This window comes from Tenebrio molitor, chromosome 5 (assembly GCF_963966145.1).
Source record: "Tenebrio molitor chromosome 5, icTenMoli1.1, whole genome shotgun sequence".
NCBI classification, from domain to species: domain Eukaryota; kingdom Metazoa; phylum Arthropoda; class Insecta; order Coleoptera; family Tenebrionidae; genus Tenebrio; species Tenebrio molitor.
In genome coordinates, this window is record NC_091050.1 from 4,620,571 (window position 1) to 4,648,173 (window position 27,603).

The following is a 27,603-nucleotide window of genomic DNA, read 5'->3' on the forward strand; positions in this document are numbered from 1 at the left end:
TTTTACCTCGCTTTTTTCGATTAAGAGAAATTCACAAAAAACAAAAAAACTCATATTTTTGGCTCCCACACCAACAAATCGGGTCTATGACCGGAACTTTCCTTATGCCTGAAATCCACTCATCCTAAACAATAACTCACCGCAATTTCGTTCGAATCGGCGACAAAAAATTTTTTCGAAAATACCACGTACCCCCCCCTTCTATCGAAATTGCACCTCGAAAAAGCATTTAAACGGCCATAGCTCCCTTGTTAAACATAGTATGACAATGAATTCTACACCGCTGGATTCCTCTTTTCAATGCGCTTCTTTTGAGCCGAAAAAATTTTACCTCGCTTTTTTCGATTAAGAGAAATTCACAAAAATCAAAAAAACTCATATTTTTGGCTCCCAGAGCAACAAATCGGGCCTATTACCGGAACTTTCCTTATGCCTGACTTCCACTCATTCTAAACAATAACTCACCGCAATTTCGTTCGAATCGGCGACAAAAAATTTTTTCGAAAATACCACGTACCCCCCCCTTCTATCGAAATTGCACCCCGAAAAAACATTTAAACGGCCATAGCTCCCTTGTTAAACATAGTTTGACAATGAATTCCACACCGCTGGATTCCTCTTTTCAATGCGCTTCTTTTGAGCCGAAAAAATTTTACCTCGCTTTTTTCGATTAAGAGAAATTCACAAAAAACAAAAAAACTCATATTTTTGGCTCCCACACCAACAAATCGGGTCTATGATCGGAACTTTCCTTATGCCTGAATTCCACTCATCCTAAACAATAACTCACCGCAATTTCGTTCGAATCGGCGACAAAAAATTTTTTCGAAAATACCACGTACCCCCCCCTTCTATCGAAATTTCACCCCGAAAAAACATTTAAACGGCCATAGCTCCCTTGTTAAACATAGTTTGACAATGAATTCCACACCGCTGGATTCCTCTTTTCAATGCGCTTCTTTTGAGCCGAAAAAATTTTACCTCGCTTTTTTCGATTAAGAGAAATTCACAAAAAACAAAAAAACTCATATTTTTGGCTCCCACACCAACAAATCGGGTCTATGACCGGAACTTTCCTTATGCCTGAAATCCACTCATCCTAAACAATAACTCACCGCAATTTCGTTCGAATCGGCGACAAAAAATTTTTTCGAAAATACCACGTACCCCCCCCTTCTATCGAAATTGCACCTCGAAAAAGCATTTTACCTCGCTTTTTTCGATTAAGAGAAATTCACAAAAATCAAAAAAACTCATATTTTTGGCTCCCAGAGCAACAAATCGGGCCTATTACCGGAACTTTCCTTATGCCTGAATTCCACTCATTCTAAACAATAACTCACCGCAAATTTGTTCGAATCGGCGACAAAAAATTTTTTCGAAAATACCACGTACCCCCCCTTCTATCGAAATTGCACCTCGAAAAAGCATTTAAACGGCCATAGCTCCCTTGTTAAACATGGTATGACAATGAGTTCTACACCGCAGGATTCCTCTTTTCAATGCGCTTCTTTTGAACAGAAAAAAATTTTACCACGCTTTTTCCGATTAAGAGAAATTCACAAAAAACAAAAAACTCATATTTTTGGCTCCCAGAGCAACAAATCGGGTCTATGACCGGAACTTTCCTTATGCCTGAATTCCACTCATTCTAAACAATAACTCACCGCAATTTCGTTCGAATCGGCGACAAAAAATTTTTTCGAAAATACCACGTACCCCCCCCCTTCTATCGAAATTGCACCCCGAAAAAACATTTAAACGGCCATAGCTCCCTTGTTAAACATAGTTTGACAATGAATTCCACACCGCTGGATTCCTCTTTTCAATGCGCTTCTTTTGAGCCGAAAAAATTTTACCTCGCTTTTTTGGATTAAGAGAAATTCACAAAAATCAAAAAAACTCATATTTTTGGCTCCCAGAGCAACAAATCGGGTCTATGACCGGAACTTTCCTTATGCCTGAATTCCACTCATTCTAAACAATAACTCACCGCAATTTCGTTCGAATCGGCGACAAAAAAATTTTTCGAAAATACCACGTACCCCCCCCTTCTATCGAATTTGCACCCCGAAAAAAATTTAAACGGCCATAGCTCCCTTATTAAACATAGTATGATAATGAATTCTACACCGCTGGATTCCTCTTTTCAATGCGCTTCTTTTGAGCAGAAAAAATTTTACCTCGCTTTTTTCGATTAAGAGAAATTCACAAAAAACAAAAAAACTCATATTTTTGGCTCCCACACCAGCAAATCGAATCTATGACCGGAACTTTCCTTATGCCTGAATTCCACTCATTCTAAGCAATAACTCACCGCAATTTCGCTCGAATCGGCGACAAAAAAAATTTCGAAAATACCCCTTCTATCGAATTTACACCCCGAAAAAACATTTAAACGGCCATAGCTCCATTATTAAACATAATATGACAATGAATTCTACACCGCTGGATTCCTCTTTTCAATGCGCTTCTTTTGAGCCGAAAAAATTTTACCTCGCTTTTTTCGATTAAGAGAAATTGACAAAAATCAAAAAAACTCATATTTTTGGCTCCCAGAGCAACAAATCGGGTCTATGACCGGAACTTTCCTTATGCCTGAATTCCACTCATCCTAAACAATAACTCACCGCAATTTCGTTCGAATCGGCGACAAAAAAATTTTTCGAAAATACCACGTACCCCCCCCCCCCCCTTCTATCGAAATTGCACCTCGAAAAAGCATTTAAACGGCCATAGCTCCCTTGTTAAACATAGTATGACAATGAATTCTACACCGCTGGATTCCTCTTTTCAATACGCTTCTTTTGAGCCGAAAAAATTTTACCTCGCTTTTTTCGATTAAGAGAAATTCACAAAAAACAAAAAAACTCATATTTTTGGCTCCCACACCAACAAATCGGGTCTATGACCGGAACTTTCCTTATGCCTGAATTCCACTCATCCTAAACAATAACTCACCGCAATTTCGCTCGAATCGGCGACAAAAAAAAATTTCGAAAATACCCCTTCTATCGAATGTACACCCCGAAAAAACATTTAAACGGCCATAGCTCCATTATTAAACATAATATGACAATAAATTCTACACCGCTGGATTCCTCTTTTCAATGCGCTTCTTTTAAGCCGAAAACATTTTACCTCGCTTTTTTCGATTAAGAGAAATTCACAAAAAACAAAAAACTCATATTTTTGGCTCCCAGAGCAACAAATCGGGTCTATGACCGGAACTTTCCTTATGCCTGAATTCCACTCATTCTAAACAATAACTCACCGCAATTTCGTTCGAATCGGCGACAAAAAATTTTTTCGAAAATACCACGTACCCCCCCCCCCCCCTTCTATCGAAATTGCACCCCGAAAAAACATTTAAACGGCCATAGCTCCCTTGTTTAAACATAGTTGGACAATGAATTCTACACCGCTGGATTCCTCTTTTCAATGCGCTTCTTTTGAGCCGAAAAAATTTTACCTCGCTTTTTTCGTTTAAGACAAATTCACAAAAAACAAAAAAACTCATATTTTTGGCTCCCACAGCAACAAATCGGGTCTATGACCGGAACTTTCCTTATGCCTGAATTCCACTCATTCTAAACAATAACTCACCGCAAATTCGTTCGAATCGGCGACAAAAATTTTTTTCGAAAAAACCACGTACCCCCCCCTTCTATCGAAATTGCACCCCGAAAAAACATTTAAACGGCCATAGCTCCCTTGTTAAACATAGTTTGACAATGAATTCCACACCGCTGGATTCCTCTTTTCAATGCGCTTCTTTTGAGCCGAAAAAATTTTACCTCGCTTTTTTCGATTAAGAGAAATTCACAAAAAACAAAAAAACTCATATTTTTGGCTCCCACACCAACAAATCGGGTCTATGACCGGAACTTTCCTTATGCCTGAATTCCACTCATTCGAAACAATAACTCACCGCAAATTCGTTCGAATCGGCGACAGAAATTTTTTTCGAAAATACGACGTACCCCCCCCTTCTAACGAAATTGCACCTCGAAAAAGCATTTAAACGGCCATAGCTCCCTTGTTAAACATAGTATGACAATGAATTCTACACCGCTGGATTCCTCTTTTCAATGCGCTTCTTTTGAGCAGAAAAAATTTTACCTCGCTTTTTTCGATTAAGAGAAATTCACAAAAAACAAAAAACTCATATTTTTGGCTCCCAGAGCAACAAATCGGGTCTATGACCGGAACTTTCCTTATGCCTGAATTCCACTCATTCTAAACAATAACTCACCGCAATTTCGTTCGAATCGGCGACAAAAATTTTTTTCGAAAATACCACGTACCCCCCCCTTCTATCGAAATTGCACCCCGAAAAAACATTTAAATGGCCATAGCTCCCTTGTTAAACATAGTTTGACAATGAATTCCACACCGCTGGATTCCTGTTTTCAATGCGCTTCTTTTGAGCCGAAAAAATTTTACCTCGCTTTTTTGGATTAAGAGAAATTCACAAAAATCAAAAAAACTCATATTTTTGGCTCCCAGAGCAACAAATCGGGTCTATGACCGGAACTTTCCTTATGCCTGAATTCCACTCATTCTAAACAATAACTCACCGCAATTTCGTACGAATCGGCGACAAAAAATTTTTTCGAAAATACCACGTACCCCCCCCCTTCTATCGAATTTGCACCCCGAAAAAAATTTAAACGGCCATAGCTCCCTTATTAAACATAGTATGATAATGAATTCTACACCGCTGGATTCCTCTTTTCAATGCGCTTCTTTTGAGCAGAAAAAATTTTACCTCGCTTTTTTCGATTAAGAGAAATTCACAAAAAACAAAAAAACTCATATTTTTGGCTCCCACACCAACAAATCGGGTCTATGACCGGAACTTTCCTTATGCCTGAATTCCACTCATCCTAAACAATAACTCACCGCAATTTCGTTCGAATCGGCGACAAAAAAATTTTTCGAAAATACCACGTACCCCCCTTCTATCGAATTTGCACCCCGAAAAAAATTTAAACGGCCATAGCTCCCTTATTAAACATAGTATGATAATGAATTCTACACCGCTGGATTCCTCTTTTCAATGCGCTTCTTTTGAGCAGAAAAAAATTTACCTCGCTTTTTTCGATTAAGAGAAATTCACAAAAAACAAAAAAACTCATATTTTTGGCTCCCACACCAACAAATCGGGTCTATGACCGGAACTTTCCTTATGCCTGAATTCCACTCATTCTAAGCAATAACTCACCGCAATTTCGCTCGAATCGGCGACAAAAAAAAATTTCGAAAATACCCCTTCTATCGAATTTACACCCCGAAAAAACATTTAAACGGCCATAGCTCCATTATTAAACACAATATGACAATGAATTCTACACCGCTGGATTCCTCTTTTCAATGCGCTTCTCTTGAGCCGAAAAAATTTTACCTCGCTTTTTTGGATTAAGAGAAATTGACAAAAAACAAAAAAACTCATATTTTTGGCTCCCACACCAACAAATCGGGTCTATGACCGGAACTTTCCTCATGCCTGAATTCCACTCATTCTAAACAATAACTCACCGCAAATTCGTTCGAATCGGCGACAAAAAATTTTTTCGAAAAAACCACATACCCCCCCCCTTCTATCGAATTTGAACCCCGAAAAAACATTTAAACGGCCATAGCTCCCTTACTAAACATAGTATGATAATGAATTCTACACCGCTGGATTCCTCTTTTCAATGCGCCTCTTTTGAGCCGAAAAAATTTTACCTCGCTTTTTTCGATTAAGAGAAATTCACAAAAAACCAAAAAACTCATATTTTTGGCTCCCACACCAACAAATCGGGTCTATGACCGGAACTTTCCTTATGCCTGAATTCCACTCATCCTAAACAATAACTCACCGCAATTTCGTTCGAATCGGCGACAAAAAAAATTTTCGAAAATACCACGTACCCTTCTATCGAATTTGCACCTCGAAAAAACATTTAAACGGCCATAGCTCCCTTGTTAAACATAGTATGACAATGAATTCTACACCGCTGGATTCCTCTTTTCAATGCGCTTCTTTTGAGCCGAAAAAATTTTACGTCGCTTTTTTCGATTAAGAGAAATTCACAAAAAACAAAAAAACTCATATTTTTGGCTCCCACACCAACAAATCGGGTCTATGACCGGAACTTTCCTTATGCCTGAATTCCACTCATCCTAAACAATAACTCACCGCAATTTCGCTCGAATCGGCGACAAAAAAAAATTTCGAAAATACCCCTTCTATCGAATTTACACCCCGAAATAACATTTAAACGGCCATAGCTCCATTATTAAACATAATATGACAATGAATTCTACACCGCTGGATTCCTCTTTTCAATGCGCTTCTTTTGAGCCGAAAAAATTTTACCTCGCTTTTTTCGATTAAGAGAAATTCACAAAAAACAAAAAAACTCATATTTTTGGCTCCCTCACCAACAAATCGGGTCTATGACCGGAACTTTCCTTATGCCTGAATTCCACTCATCCTAAACAATAACCCACCGCAATTTCGTTCGAATCGGCGACAAAAAATTTTTTCGAAAATACCACGTACCCCCCCCCTTCTATCGAAATTGCACCTCGAAAAAGCATTTAAACGGCCATAGCTCCCTTGTTAAACATAGTATGACAATGAATTCTAAACCGCTGGATTCCTCTTTTCAATGCGCTTCTTTTGAGCAGAAAAAATTTTACCTCGCTTTTTTCGATTAAGAGAAATTCACAAAAAACAAAAAACTCATATTTTTGGCTCCCAGAGCAACAAATCGGGTCTATGACCGGAACTTTCCTTATGCCTGAATTCCACTCATTCTAAACAATAACTCACCGCAATTTCGTTCGAATCGGCGACAAAAATTTTTTTCGAAAATACCACGTACCCCCCCCTTCTATCGAAATTGCACCCCGAAAAAACATTTAAATGGCCATAGCTCCCTTGTTAAACATAGTTTGACAATGAATTCCACACCGCTGGATTCCTGTTTTCAATGCGCTTCTTTTGAGCCGAAAAAATTTTACCTCGCTTTTTTGGATTAAGAGAAATTCACAAAAATCAAAAAAACTCATATTTTTGGCTCCCAGAGCAACAAATCGGGTCTATGACCGGAACTTTCCTTATGCCTGAATTCCACTCATTCTAAACAATAACTCACCGCAATTTCGTACGAATCGGCGACAAAAAATTTTTTCGAAAATACCACGTACCCCCCCCCTTCTATCGAATTTGCACCCCGAAAAAAATTTAAACGGCCATAGCTCCCTTATTAAACATAGTATGATAATGAATTCTACACCGCTGGATTCCTCTTTTCAATGCGCTTCTTTTGAGCAGAAAAAATTTTACCTCGCTTTTTTCGATTAAGAGAAATTCACAAAAAACAAAAAAACTCATATTTTTGGCTCCCACACCAACAAATCGGGTCTATGACCGGAACTTTCCTTATGCCTGAATTCCACTCATCCTAAACAATAACTCACCGCAATTTCGTTCGAATCGGCGACAAAAAAATTTTTCGAAAATACCACGTACCCCCCTTCTATCGAATTTGCACCCCGAAAAAAATTTAAACGGCCATAGCTCCCTTATTAAACATAGTATGATAATGAATTCTACACCGCTGGATTCCTCTTTTCAATGCGCTTCTTTTGAGCAGAAAAAAATTTACCTCGCTTTTTTCGATTAAGAGAAATTCACAAAAAACAAAAAAACTCATATTTTTGGCTCCCACACCAACAAATCGGGTCTATGACCGGAACTTTCCTTATGCCTGAATTCCACTCATTCTAAGCAATAACTCACCGCAATTTCGCTCGAATCGGCGACAAAAAAAAATTTCGAAAATACCCCTTCTATCGAATTTACACCCCGAAAAAACATTTAAACGGCCATAGCTCCATTATTAAACACAATATGACAATGAATTCTACACCGCTGGATTCCTCTTTTCAATGCGCTTCTCTTGAGCCGAAAAAATTTTACCTCGCTTTTTTGGATTAAGAGAAATTGACAAAAAACAAAAAAACTCATATTTTTGGCTCCCACACCAACAAATCGGGTCTATGACCGGAACTTTCCTCATGCCTGAATTCCACTCATTCTAAACAATAACTCACCGCAAATTCGTTCGAATCGGCGACAAAAAATTTTTTCGAAAAAACCACATACCCCCCCCCTTCTATCGAATTTGAACCCCGAAAAAACATTTAAACGGCCATAGCTCCCTTACTAAACATAGTATGATAATGAATTCTACACCGCTGGATTCCTCTTTTCAATGCGCCTCTTTTGAGCCGAAAAAATTTTACCTCGCTTTTTTCGATTAAGAGAAATTCACAAAAAACCAAAAAACTCATATTTTTGGCTCCCACACCAACAAATCGGGTCTATGACCGGAACTTTCCTTATGCCTGAATTCCACTCATCCTAAACAATAACTCACCGCAATTTCGTTCGAATCGGCGACAAAAAAAATTTTCGAAAATACCACGTACCCTTCTATCGAATTTGCACCTCGAAAAAACATTTAAACGGCCATAGCTCCCTTGTTAAACATAGTATGACAATGAATTCTACACCGCTGGATTCCTCTTTTCAATGCGCTTCTTTTGAGCCGAAAAAATTTTACGTCGCTTTTTTCGATTAAGAGAAATTCACAAAAAACAAAAAAACTCATATTTTTGGCTCCCACACCAACAAATCGGGTCTATGACCGGAACTTTCCTTATGCCTGAATTCCACTCATCCTAAACAATAACTCACCGCAATTTCGCTCGAATCGGCGACAAAAAAAAATTTCGAAAATACCCCTTCTATCGAATTTACACCCCGAAATAACATTTAAACGGCCATAGCTCCATTATTAAACATAATATGACAATGAATTCTACACCGCTGGATTCCTCTTTTCAATGCGCTTCTTTTGAGCCGAAAAAATTTTACCTCGCTTTTTTCGATTAAGAGAAATTCACAAAAAACAAAAAAACTCATATTTTTGGCTCCCTCACCAACAAATCGGGTCTATGACCGGAACTTTCCTTATGCCTGAATTCCACTCATCCTAAACAATAACCCACCGCAATTTCGTTCGAATCGGCGACAAAAAATTTTTTCGAAAATACCACGTACCCCCCCCCTTCTATCGAAATTGCACCTCGAAAAAGCATTTAAACGGCCATAGCTCCCTTGTTAAACATAGTATGACAATGAATTCTAAACCGCTGGATTCCTCTTTTCAATGCGCTTCTTTTGAGCAGAAAAAATTTTACCTCGCTTTTTCGATTAAGAGAAATTCACAAAAAACAAAAAACTCATATTTTTGGCTCCCAGAGCAACAAATCGGGTCTATGACCGGAACTTTCCTTATGCCTGAATTCCACTCATCCTAAACAATAACTCACCGCAATTTCGTTCGAATCGGCGACAAAAAATTTTTTCGAAAATACCACGTACCCCCCCCTTCTATCGAATTTGCACCCCGAAATAACATTTAAACGGCCATAGCTCCCTTATTAAACATAGTATGATAATGAATTCTACACCGCTGGATTCCTCTTTTCAATGCGCTTCTTTTGAGCCGAAAAAATTTTACCTCGCTTTTTTCGATTAAGAGAAATTCACAAAAACCAAAAAAACTCATATTTTTGGCTCCCACACAAAGAAATCGGTTCTATGACTGCAACTTTCCTTATGCCTGAATTCCACTCATCCTAAACAATAACTCACCGCAATTTCGTTCGAATCGGCGACAAAAAATTTTTTCGAAAATACCACGTACCCCCCCCCCCCCTTCTATCGAATTTGCACCCCGAAAAAACATTTAAACGGCCATAGCTCCCTTATTAAACATAGTATGATAATGAATTCTACATCGCTGGATTCCTCTTTTCAATGCGCCTCTTTTGAGCAGAAAAAATTTTACCTCGCTTTTTTCGATTAAGAGAAATTCACAAAAAACAAAAAAACTCATATTTTTGGCTCCCACACAAAGAAATCGGGTCTATGACCGGAACTTTCCTTATGCCTGAATTCCACTCATCCTAAACAATAACTCACCGCAATTTCGTTCGAATCGGCGACAAAAAAAAAAATTCGAAAATACCACGTACCCCCCCCTTCTATCGAAATTGCACCCCGAAAAAACATTTAAACGGCCATAGCTCCCTTGTTAAACATAGTTTGACAATGAATTCCACACCGCTGGATTCCTCTTTTCAATGCGCTTCTTTTGAGCAGAAAAAATTTTACCTCGCTTTTTTGGATTAAGAGAAATTCACAAAAAACAAAAAAACTCATATTTTTGGCTCCCACACCAACAAATCGGGTCTATGACCGGAACTTTCCTTATGCCTGAATTCCACTCATCCTAAACAATAACTCACCGCAATTTCGTTCGAATCGGCGACAAAAAATTTTCGAAAATACCACGTACCCTTCTATCGAATTAGCACCTCGAAAAAACATTTAAACGGCCATAGCTCCCTTGTTAAACATAGTATGACAATGAATTCTACACCGCTGGATTCCTCTTTTCAATGCGCTTCTTTTGAGCCGAAAAAATTTTACCTCGCTTTTTTCGATTAAGAGAAATTCACAAAAATCAAAAAAACTCATATTTTTGGCTCCCAGAGCAACAAATCGGGCCTATTACCGGAACTTTCCTTATGCCTGACTTCCACTCATTCTAAACAATAACTCACCGCAATTTCGTTCGAATCGGCGACAAAAAAATTTTTCGAAAATACCACGTACCCCCCCCTTCTATCGAAATTGCACCCCGAAAAAACATTTAAACGGCCATAGCTCCCTTGTTAAACATAGTTTGACAATGAATTCCACACCGCTGGATTCCTCTTTTCAATGCGCTTCTTTTGAGCCGAAAAAATTTTACGTCGCTTTTTTCGATTAAGAGAAATTCACAAAAAACAAAAAAACTCATATTTTTGGCTCCCACACCAACAAATCGGGTCTATGACCGGAACTTTCCTTATGCCTGAATTCCACTCATCCTAAACAATAACTCACCGCAATTTCGCTCGAATCGGCGACAAAAAAAAATTTCGAAAATACCCCTTCTATCGAATTTACACCCCGAAATAACATTTAAACGGCCATAGCTCCATTATTAAACATAATATGACAATGAATTCTACACCGCTGGATTCCTCTTTTCAATGCGCTTCTTTTGAGCCGAAAAAATTTTACCTCGCTTTTTTCGATTAAGAGAAATTCACAAAAAACAAAAAAACTCATATTTTTGGCTCCCTCACCAACAAATCGGGTCTATGACCGGAACTTTCCTTATGCCTGAATTCCACTCATCCTAAACAATAACCCACCGCAATTTCGTTCGAATCGGCGACAAAAAATTTTTTCGAAAATACCACGTACCCCCCCCCTTCTATCGAAATTGCACCTCGAAAAAGCATTTAAACGGCCATAGCTCCCTTGTTAAACATAGTATGACAATGAATTCTAAACCGCTGGATTCCTCTTTTCAATGCGCTTCTTTTGAGCAGAAAAAATTTTACCTCGCTTTTTCGATTAAGAGAAATTCACAAAAAACAAAAAACTCATATTTTTGGCTCCCAGAGCAACAAATCGGGTCTATGACCGGAACTTTCCTTATGCCTGAATTCCACTCATCCTAAACAATAACTCACCGCAATTTCGTTCGAATCGGCGACAAAAAATTTTTTCGAAAATACCACGTACCCCCCCCTTCTATCGAATTTGCACCCCGAAATAACATTTAAACGGCCATAGCTCCCTTATTAAACATAGTATGATAATGAATTCTACACCGCTGGATTCCTCTTTTCAATGCGCTTCTTTTGAGCCGAAAAAATTTTACCTCGCTTTTTTCGATTAAGAGAAATTCACAAAAACCAAAAAAACTCATATTTTTGGCTCCCACACAAAGAAATCGGTTCTATGACTGCAACTTTCCTTATGCCTGAATTCCACTCATCCTAAACAATAACTCACCGCAATTTCGTTCGAATCGGCGACAAAAAATTTTTTCGAAAATACCACGTACCCCCCCCCCCCCTTCTATCGAATTTGCACCCCGAAAAAACATTTAAACGGCCATAGCTCCCTTATTAAACATAGTATGATAATGAATTCTACATCGCTGGATTCCTCTTTTCAATGCGCCTCTTTTGAGCAGAAAAAATTTTACCTCGCTTTTTTCGATTAAGAGAAATTCACAAAAAACAAAAAAACTCATATTTTTGGCTCCCACACAAAGAAATCGGGTCTATGACCGGAACTTTCCTTATGCCTGAATTCCACTCATCCTAAACAATAACTCACCGCAATTTCGTTCGAATCGGCGACAAAAAAAAAAATTCGAAAATACCACGTACCCCCCCCTTCTATCGAATTTGCACCCCGAAAAAACATTTAAACGGCCATAGCTCCCTTATTAAACATAGTATGATAATGAATTCTACACCGCTGGATTCCTCTTTTCAATGCGCCTCTTTTGAGCAGAAAAAATTTTACCTCGCTTTTTTCGATTAAGAGAAATTCACAAAAAACAAAAAAACTCATATTTTTGGCTCCCTCACCAACAAATCGGGTCTATGACCGGAACTTTCCTTATGCCTGAATTCCACTCATCCTAAACAATAACTCACCGCAATTTCGTTCGAATCGGCGACAAAAAATTTTTTCGAAAATACCACGTACCCCCCCCTTCTATCGAAATTGCACCCCGAAAAAACATTTAAACGGCCATAGCTCCCTTGTTAAACATAGTTTGACAATGAATTCCACACCGCTGGATTCCTCTTTTCAATGCGCTTCTTTTGAGCAGAAAAAATTTTACCTCGCTTTTTTGGATTAAGAGAAATTCACAAAAAACAAAAAAACTCATATTTTTGGCTCCCACACCAACAAATCGGGTCTATGACCGGAACTTTCCTTATGCCTGAATTCCACTCATCCTAAACAATAACTCACCGCAATTTCGTTCGAATCGGCGACAAAAAATTTTCGAAAATACCACGTACCCTTCTATCGAATTAGCACCTCGAAAAAACATTTAAACGGCCATAGCTCCCTTGTTAAACATAGTATGACAATGAATTCTACACCGCTGGATTCCTCTTTTCAATGCGCTTCTTTTGAGCCGAAAAAATTTTACCTCGCTTTTTTCGATTAAGAGAAATTCACAAAAATCAAAAAAACTCATATTTTTGGCTCCCAGAGCAACAAATCGGGCCTATTACCGGAACTTTCCTTATGCCTGACTTCCACTCATTCTAAACAATAACTCACCGCAATTTCGTTCGAATCGGCGACAAAAAAATTTTTCGAAAATACCACGTACCCCCCCCTTCTATCGAAATTGCACCCCGAAAAAACATTTAAACGGCCATAGCTCCCTTGTTAAACATAGTTTGACAATGAATTCCACACCGCTGGATTCCTCTTTTCAATGCGCTTCTTTTGAGCCGAAAAAATTTTACCTCGCTTTTTTCGATTAAGAGAAATTCACAAAAAACAAAAAAACTCATATTTTTGGTTCCCACACCAACAAATCGGGTCTATGACCGGAACTTTCCTTATGCCTGAATTCCACTCATTCTAAACAACAGCTCACCGCAAATTTGTTCGAATCGGCGACAAAAATTTTTTTCGAAAATACCACGTACCCCCCCCTTCTATCGAAATTGCACCTCGAAAAAGCATTTAAACGGCCATAGCTCCCTTGTTAAACATAGTATGACAATGAATTCTACACCGCTGGATTCCTCTTTTCAATGCGCTTCTTTTGAGCAGAAAAAATTTTACCTCGCTTTTTTCGATTAAGAGAAATTCACAAAAAACAAAAAACTCATATTTTTGGCTCCCAGAGCAACAAATCGGGTCTATGACCGGAACTTTCCTTATGACTGAATTCCACTCATTCTAAACAATAACTCACCGCAATTTCGTTCGAATCGGCGACAAAAAATTTTTTCGAAAATACCACGTACCCCCCCCTTCTATCGAAATTGCACCTCGAAAAAGCATTTAAACGGCCATAGCTCCCTTGTTAAACATAGTATGACAATGAATTCTACACCGCTGGATTCCTCTTTGCAATGCGCTTCTTTTGAGCAGAAAAAATTTTACCTCGCTTTTTTCGATTAAGAGAAATTCACAAAAAACAAAAAACTCATATTTTTGGCTCCCAGAGCAACAAATCGGGTCTATGACCGGAACTTTCCTTATGCCTGAATTCCACTCATTCTAAACAATAACTCACCGCAATTTCGTTCGAATCGGCGACAAAATTTTTTTTCGAAAATACCACGTACCCCCCCCTTCTATCGAATTTGCACCTCGAAAAAACATTTAAACGGCCATAGCTCCCTTGTTAAACATAGTATGACAATGAATTCTACACCGCTGGATTCCTCTTTTCAATGCGCTTCTTTTGAGCCGAAAAAATTTTACCTCGCTTTTTTCGATTAAGAGCAATTCACAAAAAACCAAAAAACTCATATTTTTGGCTCCCACACAAAGAAATCGGGTCTATGACCGGAACTTTCCTTATGCCTGAATTCCACTCATTCTAAACAATAACTCACCGCAATTTCGCTCGAATCGGCGACAAAAATTTTTTTCGAAAAAACCCCGTACCCCCCCTTCTATCGAATTTGCACCCCGAAAAAACATTTAAACGGCCATAGCTCCCTTATTAAACATAATATGATAATGAATTCTACACCGCTGGATTCCTCTTTTCAGTGCGCTTCTTTTGAGCCGAAAAAATTTTACCTCGCTTTTTTCGATTAAGAGAAATTCACAAAAAACAAAAAACTCATATTTTTGGCTCCCAGAGCAACAAATCGGGTCTATGACCGGAACTTTCCTTATGCCTGAATTCCACTCATTCTAAACAATAACTCACCGCAATTTCGTTCGATTCGGCGACAAAAAATTTTTTCGACAAAACCAAAACCAAAAATTTTCGAAAATACCACGTACCCCCCCCTTCTATCGAATTTGAACCCCGAAAAAACATTTAAACGGCCATAGCTCCCTTATTAAACATAGTATGATAATGAGTTCTACACCGCTGGATTCCTCTTTTCAATACGCTTATTTTGAGCCGAACAAATTTTACCTCGCTTTTTTCGATTAAGAGAAATTCACAAAAAACAAAAAAACTCATATTTTTGGCTCCCACACAAAGAAATCGGGTCTATGACTGGAACTTTCCTTATGCCTGAATTCCACTCATCCTAAACAATAACTTACCGCAATTTCGTTCGAATCGGCGACAAAAAAATTTTTCGAAAATACCACGTACCCCCCCCTTCTATCGAATTTGCACCTCGAAAAAACATTTAAACGGCCATAGCTCCCTTGTTAAACATAGTATGACAATGAATTCTACACCGCTGGATTCCTCTTTTCAATGCGCTTCTTTGAGCCGAAAAAATTTTACCTCGCTTTTTTCGATTAAGAGAAATTCACAAAAAACAAAAAAACTCATATTTTTGGCTCCCACACAAAGAAATCGGGTCTATGACTGGAACTTTCCTTATGCCTGAATTCCACTCATCCTAAACAATAACTTACCGCAATTTCGTTCGAATCGGCGACAAAAAAATTTTTCGAAAACACCACGTACCCCCCCCCTTCTATCGAATTTGCACCTCGAAAAAACATTTAAACGGCCATAGCTCCCTTGTTAAACATAGTATGACAATGAATTCTACACCGCTGGATTCCTCTTTTCAATGCGCTTCTTTGAGCCGAAAAAATTTTACCTCGCTTTTTTCGATTAAGAGAAATTCACAAAAAACAAAAAACTCATATTTTTGGTTCCCACACCAACAAATCGGGTCAATGACCGGAACTTTCCTTATGCCTCAATTCCACTCATCCTAAACAATAACTTACCGCAATTTCGTTCGAATCGGCGCCAAAAAAAATTTCGAAAATAACACGTAATCCCCCCCCCCCCCCTTCTATCGAATTTGCACCTCGAAAAAACATTTAAACGGCCATAGCTCCCTTGTTAAACATAGTTTGACAATGAATTCCACACTGCTGGATTCCTCTTTTCAATGCGCTTCTTTTGAGCCGAAAAAATTTTACCTCGCTTTTTTCGTATAAGAGAAATTCACAAAAAACAAAAAAGTCATATTTTTGGCTCCCACACCAACAAATCGAGTCTATGACTGGAACTTTCCTTATGCCTGAATTCCACTCATCCTAAACAATAACTCACCGCAATTTCGTTCGAATCGGCGACAAAAATTTTTTTCGAAAAAACCCCGTACCCCCCCTTCTATCGAATTTGCACCCCGAAAAAACATTTAAACGGCCATAGCTCCCTTATTAAACATAATATGATAATGAGTTCTACACCGCTGGATTCCTCTTTTCAATGCGCTTCTTTTGAGCCGAAAAAATTTTACCTCGCTTTTTTCGTTTAAGAGAAATTCACAAAAAAAAAAAACTCATATTTTTGGCTCCCACAGCAACAAATCGGTTCTATGACCGGAACTTTCCTTATGCCTGAATTCCACTCATCCTAAACAATAACTCACCGCAATTTCGCTCGAATCGGCGACAAAAAAAAATTTCGAAAATACCCCTTCTATCGAATTTACACCCCGAAAAAACATTTAAACGGCCATAGCTCCATTATTAAACATAATATGACAATGAATTCTACACCGCTGGATTCCTCTTTTCAATGCGCTTCTTTTGAGCCGAAAAAATTTTACCTCGCTTTTTTCGATTAAGAGAAATTCACAAAAATCAAAAAAACTCATATTTTTGGCTCCCAGAGCAACAAATCGGGTCTATGACCGGAACTTTCCTTATGCCTGAATTCCACTCATCCTAAACAATAACTCACCGCAATTTCGCTCGAATCGGCGACAAAAAAAAATTTCGAAAATACCCCTTCTATCGAATTTACATCCCGAAAAAAAACATTTAAACGGCCATAGCTCCATTATTAAACATAATATGACAATGAATTCTACACCGCTGGATTCCTCTTTTCAATGCGCTTCTTTTGAACCGAAAAAATTTTACCTCGCTTTTTTCGATTAAGAGAAATTCACAAAAATCAAAAAAACTCATATTTTTGGCTCCCAGAGCAACAAATCGGGTCTATGACCGGAACTTTCCTTATGCCTGAATTCCACTCATCCTAAACAATAACACACAGCAATTTCGTTCGAATCGTCGACAAAAAAAATTTTCGAAAATACCACGTACCCCCCCCTTCTATCGAAATTGCACCCCGAAGAAACATTTAAACGGCCATAGCTCCCTTGTTAAACATAGTTTGACAATGAATTCCACACCGCTGGATTCCTCTTTTCAATGCGCTTCTTTTGAGCCGAAAAAATTTTACCTCGCTTTTTTCGATTAAGAGAAATTCACAAAAAACAAAAAAACTCATATTTTTGGCTCCCACACAAAGAAATCGGGTCTATGACCGGAACTTTCCTTATGCCTGAATTCCACTCATCCTAAACAATAACTCACCGCAATTTCGTTCGAATCGGCGACAAAAAAAAAAATTCGAAAATACCACGTACCCCCCCCTTCTATCGAATTTGCACCCCGAAATAACATTTAAACGGCCATAGCTCCCTTATTAAACATAGTATGATAATGAATTCTACACCGCTGGATTCCTCTTTTCAATGCGCTTCTTTTGAGCAGAAAAAATTTTACCTCGCTTTTTTCGATTAAGAGAAATTCACAAAAAACAAAAAACTCATATTTTTGGCTCCCAGAGCAACAAATCGGGTCTATGACCGGAACTTTCCTTATGCCTGAATTCCACTCATTCTAAACAATAACTCACCGCAATTTCGTTCGAATCGGCGACAAAAAATTTTTTCGAAAATACCACGTACCCCCCCTTCTATCGAAATTGCACCCCGAAAAAACATTTAAACGGCCATAGCTCCCTTGTTAAACATAGTTTGACAATGAATTCCACACCGCTGGATTCCTCTTTTCAATGCGCTTCTTTTGAGCCGAAAAAATTTTACCTCGCTTTTTTCGATTAAGAGAAATTCACAAAAAACAAAAAAACTCATATTTTTGGCTCCCACACCAACAAATCGGGTCTATGACCGGAACTTTCCTTATGCCTGAATTCCACTCATTCTAAACAATAACTCACCGCAAATTTGTTCGAATCGGCGACAAAAATTTTTTTCGAAAATACCACGTACCCCCCCCTTCTATCGAAATTGCACCTCGAAAAAGCATTTAAACGGCCATAGCTCCCTTGTTAAACATAGTATGACAATGAATTCTACACCGCTGGATTCCCCTTTTCAATGCGCTTCTTTTGAGCAGAAAAAATTTTACCTCGCTTTTTTCGATTAAGAGAAATTCACAAAAAACAAAAAACTCATATTTTTGGCTCCCAGAGCAACAAATCGGGTCTATGACCGGAACTTTCCTTATGCCTGAATTCCACTCATTCTAAACAATAACTCACCGCAATTTCGTTCGAATCGGCGACAAAAATTTTTTTCGAAAATACCACGTACCCCCCCCTTCTATCGAAAATGCACCTCGAAAAAGCATTTAAACGGCCATAGCTCCCTTGTTAAACATAGTATGACAATGAATTCTACACCGCTGGATTCCTCTTTTCAATGCGCTTCTTTTGAGCCGAAAAAATTTTACCTCGCTTTTTTCGATTAAGAGAAATTCACAAAAACCAAAAAAACTCATATTTTTGGCTCCCACACCAACAAATCGAGTCTATGACTGGAACTTTCCTTATGCCTGAATTCCACTCATCCTAAACAATAACTCACCGCAATTTCGTTCGAATCGGCGACAAAATTTTTTTTCGAAAAAACCCCGTACCCCCCCTTCTATCGAATTTGCACCCCGAAAAAACATTTAAACGGCCATAGCTCCCTTGTTAAACATAGTTGGACAATGAATTCTACACCGCTGGATTCCTCTTTTCAATGCGCTTCTTTTGAGCCGAAAAAATTTTACCTCGCTTTTTTCGTTTAAGAGAAATTCACAAAAAACCAGAAAACTAAAAAAATCTCATATTTTTGGCTCCCATACAAACAAATCGGGTCTATGACCGGAACTCTCCCTATGCCTGAATTCAACTCATCCTATACAATAACTCACCGCAATTTCGTTCGAATCGGCGACAAAAATTGTTTTCGAACAAACCATGAAGCCCTACCTTCTATCGAATTTCCACCCCGAAAAAACATTTAAACGGCCATAGCCCCCTTATTAAACATAATATGACAATGAGTTCTAAACTGCTGGATTCCTCTTTTCAGTGAGCTTCTTTTGAGCCGAAAAAATTTTACCTCGCTTTTTTCGGTTGAGAGAAATTCCCAAAAACAAAGACTTAAATCTTAAAACCCCAGCATCTTCAGGAAGTGAATAAAGCGAAAATGTGGTTAAACATTTTAAATTCATAAAGTTCAATTTAACTTAATTCCATCCCGAACGAGACGCTTCTGAAAGTGCCAATAAATCGAAACATGAATATCCGCAAAAACGATTTAAAAACCGAGAGTGACCAAACCTTGTTTTGAATGAAATAGCCGAAAAATCCTTTAAACACAGCCGCAAAAACGTGTAACATTAAGAGTGAAAACTAAGTGAAAGGAAAAGTCAAAGCAAAAACCACAACTACCGTACTTACAATTATTAGACACAATGTTCAAAATGTCGGTCGTGATTTCTAATACACGCCTGTGCCCTTCGATGTAGATTGTCCCGAACCCTTGCAAAACTTGCTGCATCGTCCGGGATTTGCGCCGATGAATATGGGTGTTAAAAACTCCGTTAACACAATTCGCATAAAATCAGGTTGATCGACGCACATTTGAATCACTCACAAAACTCTTGCTGACGTATGCAATCGAAAAGTACCATTTTCCCGTAGACAACAGCCAGAAATGTTTGCGAATGCGGATCACGACGCGCCGCAAACTTTTCGCGATACAAAGCTTGTGCCCTTAAGCCAACACCATCTGCACTTCCGTAACAAAGTACCATATCGGTCATTTCACTATTGGTATAATTTTCTATGATAATAATAATAACACACTGAGACACAAAATTCCAACCAAATAATAGCCGAAGGTCGCACTGAAAACAACGCACGCGGTACTAGCACCCGCGTAACAAAACTGTTTGCACCTTTTTTGCGTTGCACTCGATAACTTTTTAAATCTTAAGGCGGCCTTACACCAAGTCAACAATTGGCAACATGTTGCCGGCAACATTTTTTAGTAATGACGGGCAACATTATTAAAAAATGTTGCCCGTCATTACTAAATGTTGGTGTAAGGCCGCCTTTACTATTCGTCCTAACGTGATATCAATGGCGTACTCAGAAGAAAAAGTATACTTTATTTCACATACTATTTATTATACATACATTTTCACATTATCGTGTTAAATCGATTTGAAGTCTATAATTTTGAATGTTAGTTTGACGTGTGAAATAAAATTACAGATTTTTTCATAAAATTTTATCCTTGGTAATTTTATCATGTAAAAAGAAAAATTTGTTTCCAATTTCAAAAATATTTCAAAGATCTAAATTTCACATAGTTTGCAGTGGCGGATTCTTTCCAATGATCTGAACCCAAAAAATGTTAACCTATGTAATTATGTCGAGACTCCAACCGTTTGCAACCAGTATGTTGTTGAAGTTTTGCAAAACAATTCCCTTGTACGAGACTAGCTGTGATTTATTAAATTTACAGATAACCGCTGGAAACAAAATAAAACAGTATAACTGGCATTTGGTAGTTACCTTGACATCTTTGCTCTTATTAAGTGTTTTAACATCGCAATGAATAATGTTTTGTATTGATTCAAAATATAAGACAGGGTACGGGGTTTTGGGAAATCTCCAAAGAAGATAACAATTTAATCAACTGTAACAACTAACAACTATGTATAACGACTTACAGTTGTAACAGTAGCAATACTGCTGGGGAATATTGAAGAGTGAACTAAACTTAAAACTATAATGAACAGTGGAAAAGAGAAGCCAACCATTAGCCACTCGTATATGTATGGCAATGAATTCTACACCGTTGGATTGCCCTTGTCAAGGCGCTTCTTCTGAGCTGAAAAAATTTTACCTTGTTTCAAAAAATTAAAAAATATGTTTTTTTGCTAACTTATTCCTTGCATCTGGTTATTAAATTGAAATTGTTTCAATACATTATTATATCCCACAACTACAAAACTGGGTTGAATATTTTCATGAGGACAAAAGTTAACAGGGGGTTGAAAAATTAACATGTAAAACCCTGTGGCCAGTCTTAAAAAAACTCGCTGTATACAATAACTAACCGCAATTTGGTCAGGATTCGCGAGAAAAATTTTTTTCGAAAAAAACATGAACCCCTACCTTCCATCAAATTTTCACGTCGGCAGAAATTTAAACGGCTCTAGCTTCCTTATTAAACAACATATGACAGTGAATTCTGCACCCTTGGATTGTCCTTGTCAACGCGCTTTTTCTGAGCTGAAAAAAATTTTACCTTGCTTTTTCTATTTTAGAGAAAAAAAATCGAAAAAAACTTTGAACCGCACTGAAAAAAATTGTATTAATTTTGCGTTGTCGAATTTTCATTAAAAATGAAAATTTACTTTATTTTTAAGGTAATATTGATGTAGAATTATATTTTCGACATAAAATAATAATATTGAACTAGAATTTCCTTAAAAACATTATTTTTGATTGAAAAGTATAAATCTACAGTATAACTTTACCTCTATTTTTAATTTTAATTTATTTTACTAATTTTACGTTTCAAAATTCAAACAAAATAGTAAATTTACCTCAATTCGTACTGGAATCGATCGTTTAATGAGCATGCGTGTTACGCACTGACAAAACCGCCACTGACCGCCAGAAAATCGAGGTGTTATCATTAGTTTTAATAGTGCTTTTCCATTACTATTCTCGAAAGTACAGGTAAGTATGTACAATAATATTACAATAAGTACTAATTCATTAACCTAAGTTTTGCGTGTTGTTGGTACTGTGTTGTGGAGAGTCGCAAGTTGAACATAAATATTTGCATGGTTTCGAAAATAACCTCCACTAACAACTTCAGACCTATACTATTTTTAAACTAGGAAGTCTGGTCAGTTGTTAAAATGTCAAAACACCAAAAGGACTAATCAGGGTGCAGGGTGGAGATCGGTTCGTTTTTCCGTAAGAACAGTGATAAACGAAAGTCAACCTTACAGTCACTGGTACTGACTGTTATAATTTATTCTTTACTATAGTATTGCCGTTATAACTTTTTATCTGCTCCGCCCACTAAAATTGACCAATCAGAATCAAAGCCAGATTCAATCTGTACAACTTTTCATCACATTTGCCACGTAAAAAAGTTAAGGTTAGAATTTTGCTGTCAAGTCCACAATTATTGTTTTAGGTTTTAAAAAATAAAATGTCATTAAGACAATTCGAATGTCAGAAATTTTTACTGTGTAAATCAGATCGTCTTAACAACCTATTTGATTGGTAACTAAGAAAATGAAATGGGCGGGGCAGATAAAATGTTACGTTGTCCTTAGTATAGTATTATGTTTTTGTAGGAGAACTAATTTTGTTGAAGAATTTAAAGAAAGTTTTTTTCCGTTCTAAACATTGAGCATAGATAGATTAGTTACTGACGTTTTTTCTTTGTTTTCATAAATTACTGTATATCTACATAATTTTTCGAAAAATTTGTATACGTAGTATATAAGTAATATTTTGTATAACACAGTAGTTATAATCAAAATAAAGTTTATTTATTTAAATTCTTTTTCTTTCATTCAAAATATGAACCTGATGCCTACTGTGTGAAAAAATTTTGCAAATTTTGAAGTAGAATATTATTTTTTTGTTCGACACTGTCAGAATTTGAGAATTTTCTCCTGTGAACGGATTTTGACAACTTGTCAAAACAAAACGTCAAGCTAATTTAAAAAATTTTCAGCGATTTGGAGCCTTGAGGGGGGGTTTCGTCAAACAAAAAAACGTTGTATTTAACTCGTTCTTGTGTAATTTGGGCTTTTTTGGCATGAGTGGGTCAGTTTAAAACTCGAGTGAAACGAACTCGTTAAATCAACTACTATTATTATACATATACATAAATAATGTGATTTTTTTTTGAACAAATAATTTCCTAGGTTATTAAAATAATTAGAAACTTCTTCAGAAGCAAATTACAAGTGGATTGTTTCTATTCACAGTAAAATTACTTGATAAAATCAATGTTCTGTTTCAAATTTACCTAGTAAATATTTTGGGTCTAGTAAAATCATTTTTATTATTATCTTTTAAAATTACTATTTTCTCTAATTTTACCCTTTAAAATTAAAATATTTTGTAAATTTAAAAAGCAAAAATACAGTCCTGCTTTGTAATTTCGCTTATCGAAAATATTGTAAAATGTAATTTTACTATTTTCTAAAAAATTACCCTACGGATAATGGGTAAAAGAATTTCACCTAATCCGTACTGTAAAATTTTTTTACGGTGCGCTACCTTCTATCGAATTTTCACCTCGGCAGAAATTTAAACGGTCATAGCTCCCTTATTAATGCAATATTTATAAGTAGGATGTTTTTGTAAATAAAATTATGTCATAAATAATATCACATGTATGTATTTCTTATTATTAGCTTTTGTTTGTTATATTTTTTAACATATGGATATGAACCAAAATTTTATTTAAATAACAGAGCAAGTGCGAAAAATGATTTACTTTTGTTTGAATCGAAAAATTACATAATTACACGCATCATATAATTCTTAGTAGGTACTTTTGTTTTCTTAATAACACTCAACAAGTCATATCAAATTCGTAAGAATTTTTGTCAAAACAATTATGAAAACATCAATTGCGAAATTTTAACAACTAATCAATATCCGCAATTTTTTTGGGTCGTCGGCAAAGGATAAAATCCTAATCTTCACCAGCATAACAAGTCTGGCGATAACATTATAAACATGTTCCTCCAAATTAAAATTGTTGGCAATCGTAAGTCCAAAGTTCTAAACATGTTTGGATTCTCTTTTTATTATCATTACGCTAATGAATCACATGAATAATAAATATATTATTGCATCAGACGAAACATCCATGAACTAAAAGATAAGCTTATACGTATTGAGTCCAAGAATTGAACTCCTTTTTGATATGTTTAGAGAGGAGGTGTGTCGCAGCACACCCAGTTTCCTTGTTTACAAATAAATTCAACCATCCATTGTAGTTAACTTATTATTTAAATCAATAATTTCTTGGTAAAGCTACACCACAAATTTAGAATAATTTTGAATGAACGAATTTTTCGAATTAATGTAAAAATTATTTCTCCCCCAAAAAATTAAAATTGGTAGTTTGTGTTGTACGTCTCACATGCTAATTAGAAAAATCAAAAGAAGCAGGGAATTTAGTTCAAGCGATTTGTAGATTTTTCTTAAAATTAAGTATTTCTTTATACATTTATATTGGTTACTATTTACCATAAAGAAAGTCTCAAGATCGTGTTATATTTTGTTATAAGTAATTTCATCCAACCAAATTATCAAAATTTTTAGATTAATGTGTCTACAATAATAAAATAACAAATAAGTTAATTTCTTAGAATAGTCTTGTTTATTCATATGTTTCCCCCTCTTTTCCACCACTAATCTTGATATAAATCGCAATAATTGTTTTTAAATTAAATGAACTTTGTTCCATTTATTAGGAAATTGTTGACGACATTAAAAAATATGGATTCCCCTCAAACTATAAAAGACCGTACAACTGTAAAGAACACTTTAAAGGAGCTGAAGTTGTCCACCCTACGATGAACGTGATATTAGAATTTTTCTCGGCATTTGTCGTAATCGTTGTCTTTTGTTGGTGGTACGCTTTTTTAAAACAATACAAAGTGAGTAAATTTTTTAAAAATATTCCTGGACCGCCAGGAATACCTTTGTTGGGAAACGCTCTCGATTTTAAATCTAAAACGAAAGGTATGTACATATTTTGTTAACCACTGTCCTGTCTGGACATATTTTTAAAAAATTAAATAAATTTACAGGTGTTTTAAATGCTTTTCTCAAATATGCTGGTAATTATGGAGGTATTGTCAAAATCCAAATTGGTCCATTTCGTAAATTGTTACTAATTTCTGATTATAAATTTCTGGAATTTGTCTTGAGTTCAACGAAAATCATTAACAAATCACAAAATTATAAAAATATGCTACCGTGGTTGGGAACTGGACTGCTCACCAGCGAAGGTATAAATTGTAATCATTTATTTTTCAGCTGCTTACTCAAGACATAACGTGTTTCAGGAATAAAATGGAAAAAACACCGAAGAATTATTACACCTACATTTCACTTTAAGATTCTAGAGCAATTTATCAATTCATTTGACGCTGCAGGAGACGTTATGGTGGAAAAACTAAAGAAGCACCTAGGATGTTTGAGCGTTGATATCTACCCTTTCGTAACGCTATGCGCTTTGGATATTATTTGCGGTGAGAGAATGGTTTTAATTATACATTTTCCTCTAACAAAAAATAAATTCAATTATTCTGTTCTAAATAAGAACAAACTTCTTCGCAAATTGTTTGAACTTTTCAAACTTATTAGATAAAAAACGTCTTTGTTATAATTTACTATCCAAATCTAATGATTATGACCTAATAAATTTATTTTTATACAGAGACAGCAATGGGTACCACAATTAATGCCCAAAGAAATGAAGAATCAGAATATGTTCAAAGTGTCAAAGAAATGGGGCGAATCATAATTGAACGAGCTTTAGTTCCTCATAAGAATAACGAATTTCTGTTTCGGTTTACTAAAGACTATCAAATTCAGAAGAAAGCTTTAAATATCTTGCATGAGTATACAAATAATGTAATCAATAAACGGAGAGAAGAGTTGTTAAAAGAATATTCCTCAAAGCAACGCGAGAATTCTGTTGATATGGGTATCAAGAAGAAAATGGCATTTTTGGATTTACTTTTGCAAGCTACAGTAGACGACAGACCGTTAACGAATGAAGAGATAAGAGAAGAAGTTGACACGTTTATGTTCGAGGTACAATTTACAGAAATACTTGATTGCTGATTTACTTAATGTTTGATTTTTAGGGTCATGATACAACAGCCTCTGGAATTAGTTTTGCGTTATATTCTTTAGCAAACAACCCAGAAGCTCAGGTAAGAAAATAATTTACGTGAAAGCACTAGTCTACAAATTAATCCAAACTCTATTTCATATTGTAGGAGAAAGCATACGAAGAGCAAGTTGCATTATTTGGCAAAGAAAAAAATCCAACAGTAACCTATGGAGATTTACAAGAAATGAAATATCTTGAACTCGTAATTAAAGAAGCGTTACGGTTGTATCCATCTGTACCGTTTTATGCAAGAGAGACAAATCAGGAAGTGAAATTTGGTAACGATAATTAAATATTTATTAAGCATTGTAAATTAATTGCAGTTTTTAGGCGGTACTAAAATACCTAAAGGGGTCAATATCACAATCTTCGCCTACGGGATTCATAGAGATCCAAAATACTTTCCAGATCCAGAAAAATTTGATCCAAGTAGATTCGAGACCATCGACGGTAAATTACCCTACGCTTATATTCCATTTAGCGCTGGACCTAGGAATTGTATAGGTGAGTAGTACTTTTGTTTATATTAGTTCACTATAATTTGGGTACAAATTTCTAGGTCAAAAGTTCGCTATGCTAGAACTGAAGAGCACCATCTCTAAAGTGATTCGAAACTTTAAGTTAGCTCCAGCTTCTCCACACCATTCGCTGAAACTCGTCGCGGAAACAGTACTTAAGTCTGACAATGGAGTGCGCCTGGCACTGATGGAGAGAAAATAAGATAAGAACATCAGTGCTCAATTATTATTATTATTTAAGTTATTAGTTATTATATATATAATTTTACACAATTTCATATTAATAAATAATTGAAATGAAACAAATGTTTTACTTGAAGCAGAGGAAGCTTTTAATTCATCGAAGTAACCTTTGTGTAATAACTCCAAGCAACGTGTTTGGAAAACATGGTAAATATAATAAAATCAATAAAAAAAAGAGATAAGGCGCAGATAAGGAAAACAAAATTTGTGAAGAAGTGCGATTTATTTTAATAAACTGTTATGTACTTGTTAATTTCCACATTTTTAAAGTGAATTTTATTTAAAAAATTGTTCTCATTCGAGTACACAAAATATTCATGATGTGAAATGGAAATTAAGAAAATGCTGATTGATTTTACCATTCACAACCTCGTTTGCTACGCCTCTCTTTATCATCGTTATACGCCACATGTTACAGAAGTTCTATTCCATAGCTGCCTTTTATCTATATTTTTTTGTTGGCCATATTGATGAAGAATACTAACGTGTGACATTTTCCTATGTATACAATCTGACATCTAGATTATCCATTTTTATTTAAAGATAAGATAAAAAGCATACCGATAACACATCAGTGAATTTAGTCGTTGCTGTACTAATTAATAAAAATGGAGTCAAACAACGTAAGTATTACGATATTTCAATAATCATGTATTTTCCA

At 36.3% G+C, this 27,603-nt stretch overlaps 2 protein-coding genes across 2 annotated transcripts in view; one reads left to right on the forward strand and one right to left on the reverse strand.

The window, feature by feature from the left end:
- The window catches only part of LOC138132304 (kelch-like protein 40), a 53,049-nt gene extending 33,124 nt beyond the window's left edge, over nucleotides 1-19,925 (reverse strand). Inside the window, exon 1 of the mRNA XM_069049785.1 lies at nucleotides 19,674-19,925. The gene's annotated coding sequence lies outside the window, so the exon portion shown is untranslated. The remainder of the gene's footprint in view (nucleotides 1-19,673) is intronic.
- Nucleotides 19,926-24,809: 4,884 nt separating this feature from the next.
- LOC138132345 (cytochrome P450 4c3-like) lies at nucleotides 24,810-27,005 on the forward strand. Its single transcript, XM_069049844.1, has 8 exons — nucleotides 24,810-25,019; nucleotides 25,088-25,288; nucleotides 25,346-25,531; nucleotides 25,720-26,099; nucleotides 26,153-26,221; nucleotides 26,288-26,459; nucleotides 26,512-26,685; nucleotides 26,741-27,005. Exons 1-8 carry the CDS (start codon nucleotides 24,851-24,853, stop codon nucleotides 26,899-26,901), a joined length of 1,512 nt encoding a protein of 503 aa, XP_068905945.1. The 5' UTR covers nucleotides 24,810-24,850; the 3' UTR covers nucleotides 26,902-27,005.
- The last annotated feature ends 598 nt before the right edge of the window (nucleotides 27,006-27,603 follow it).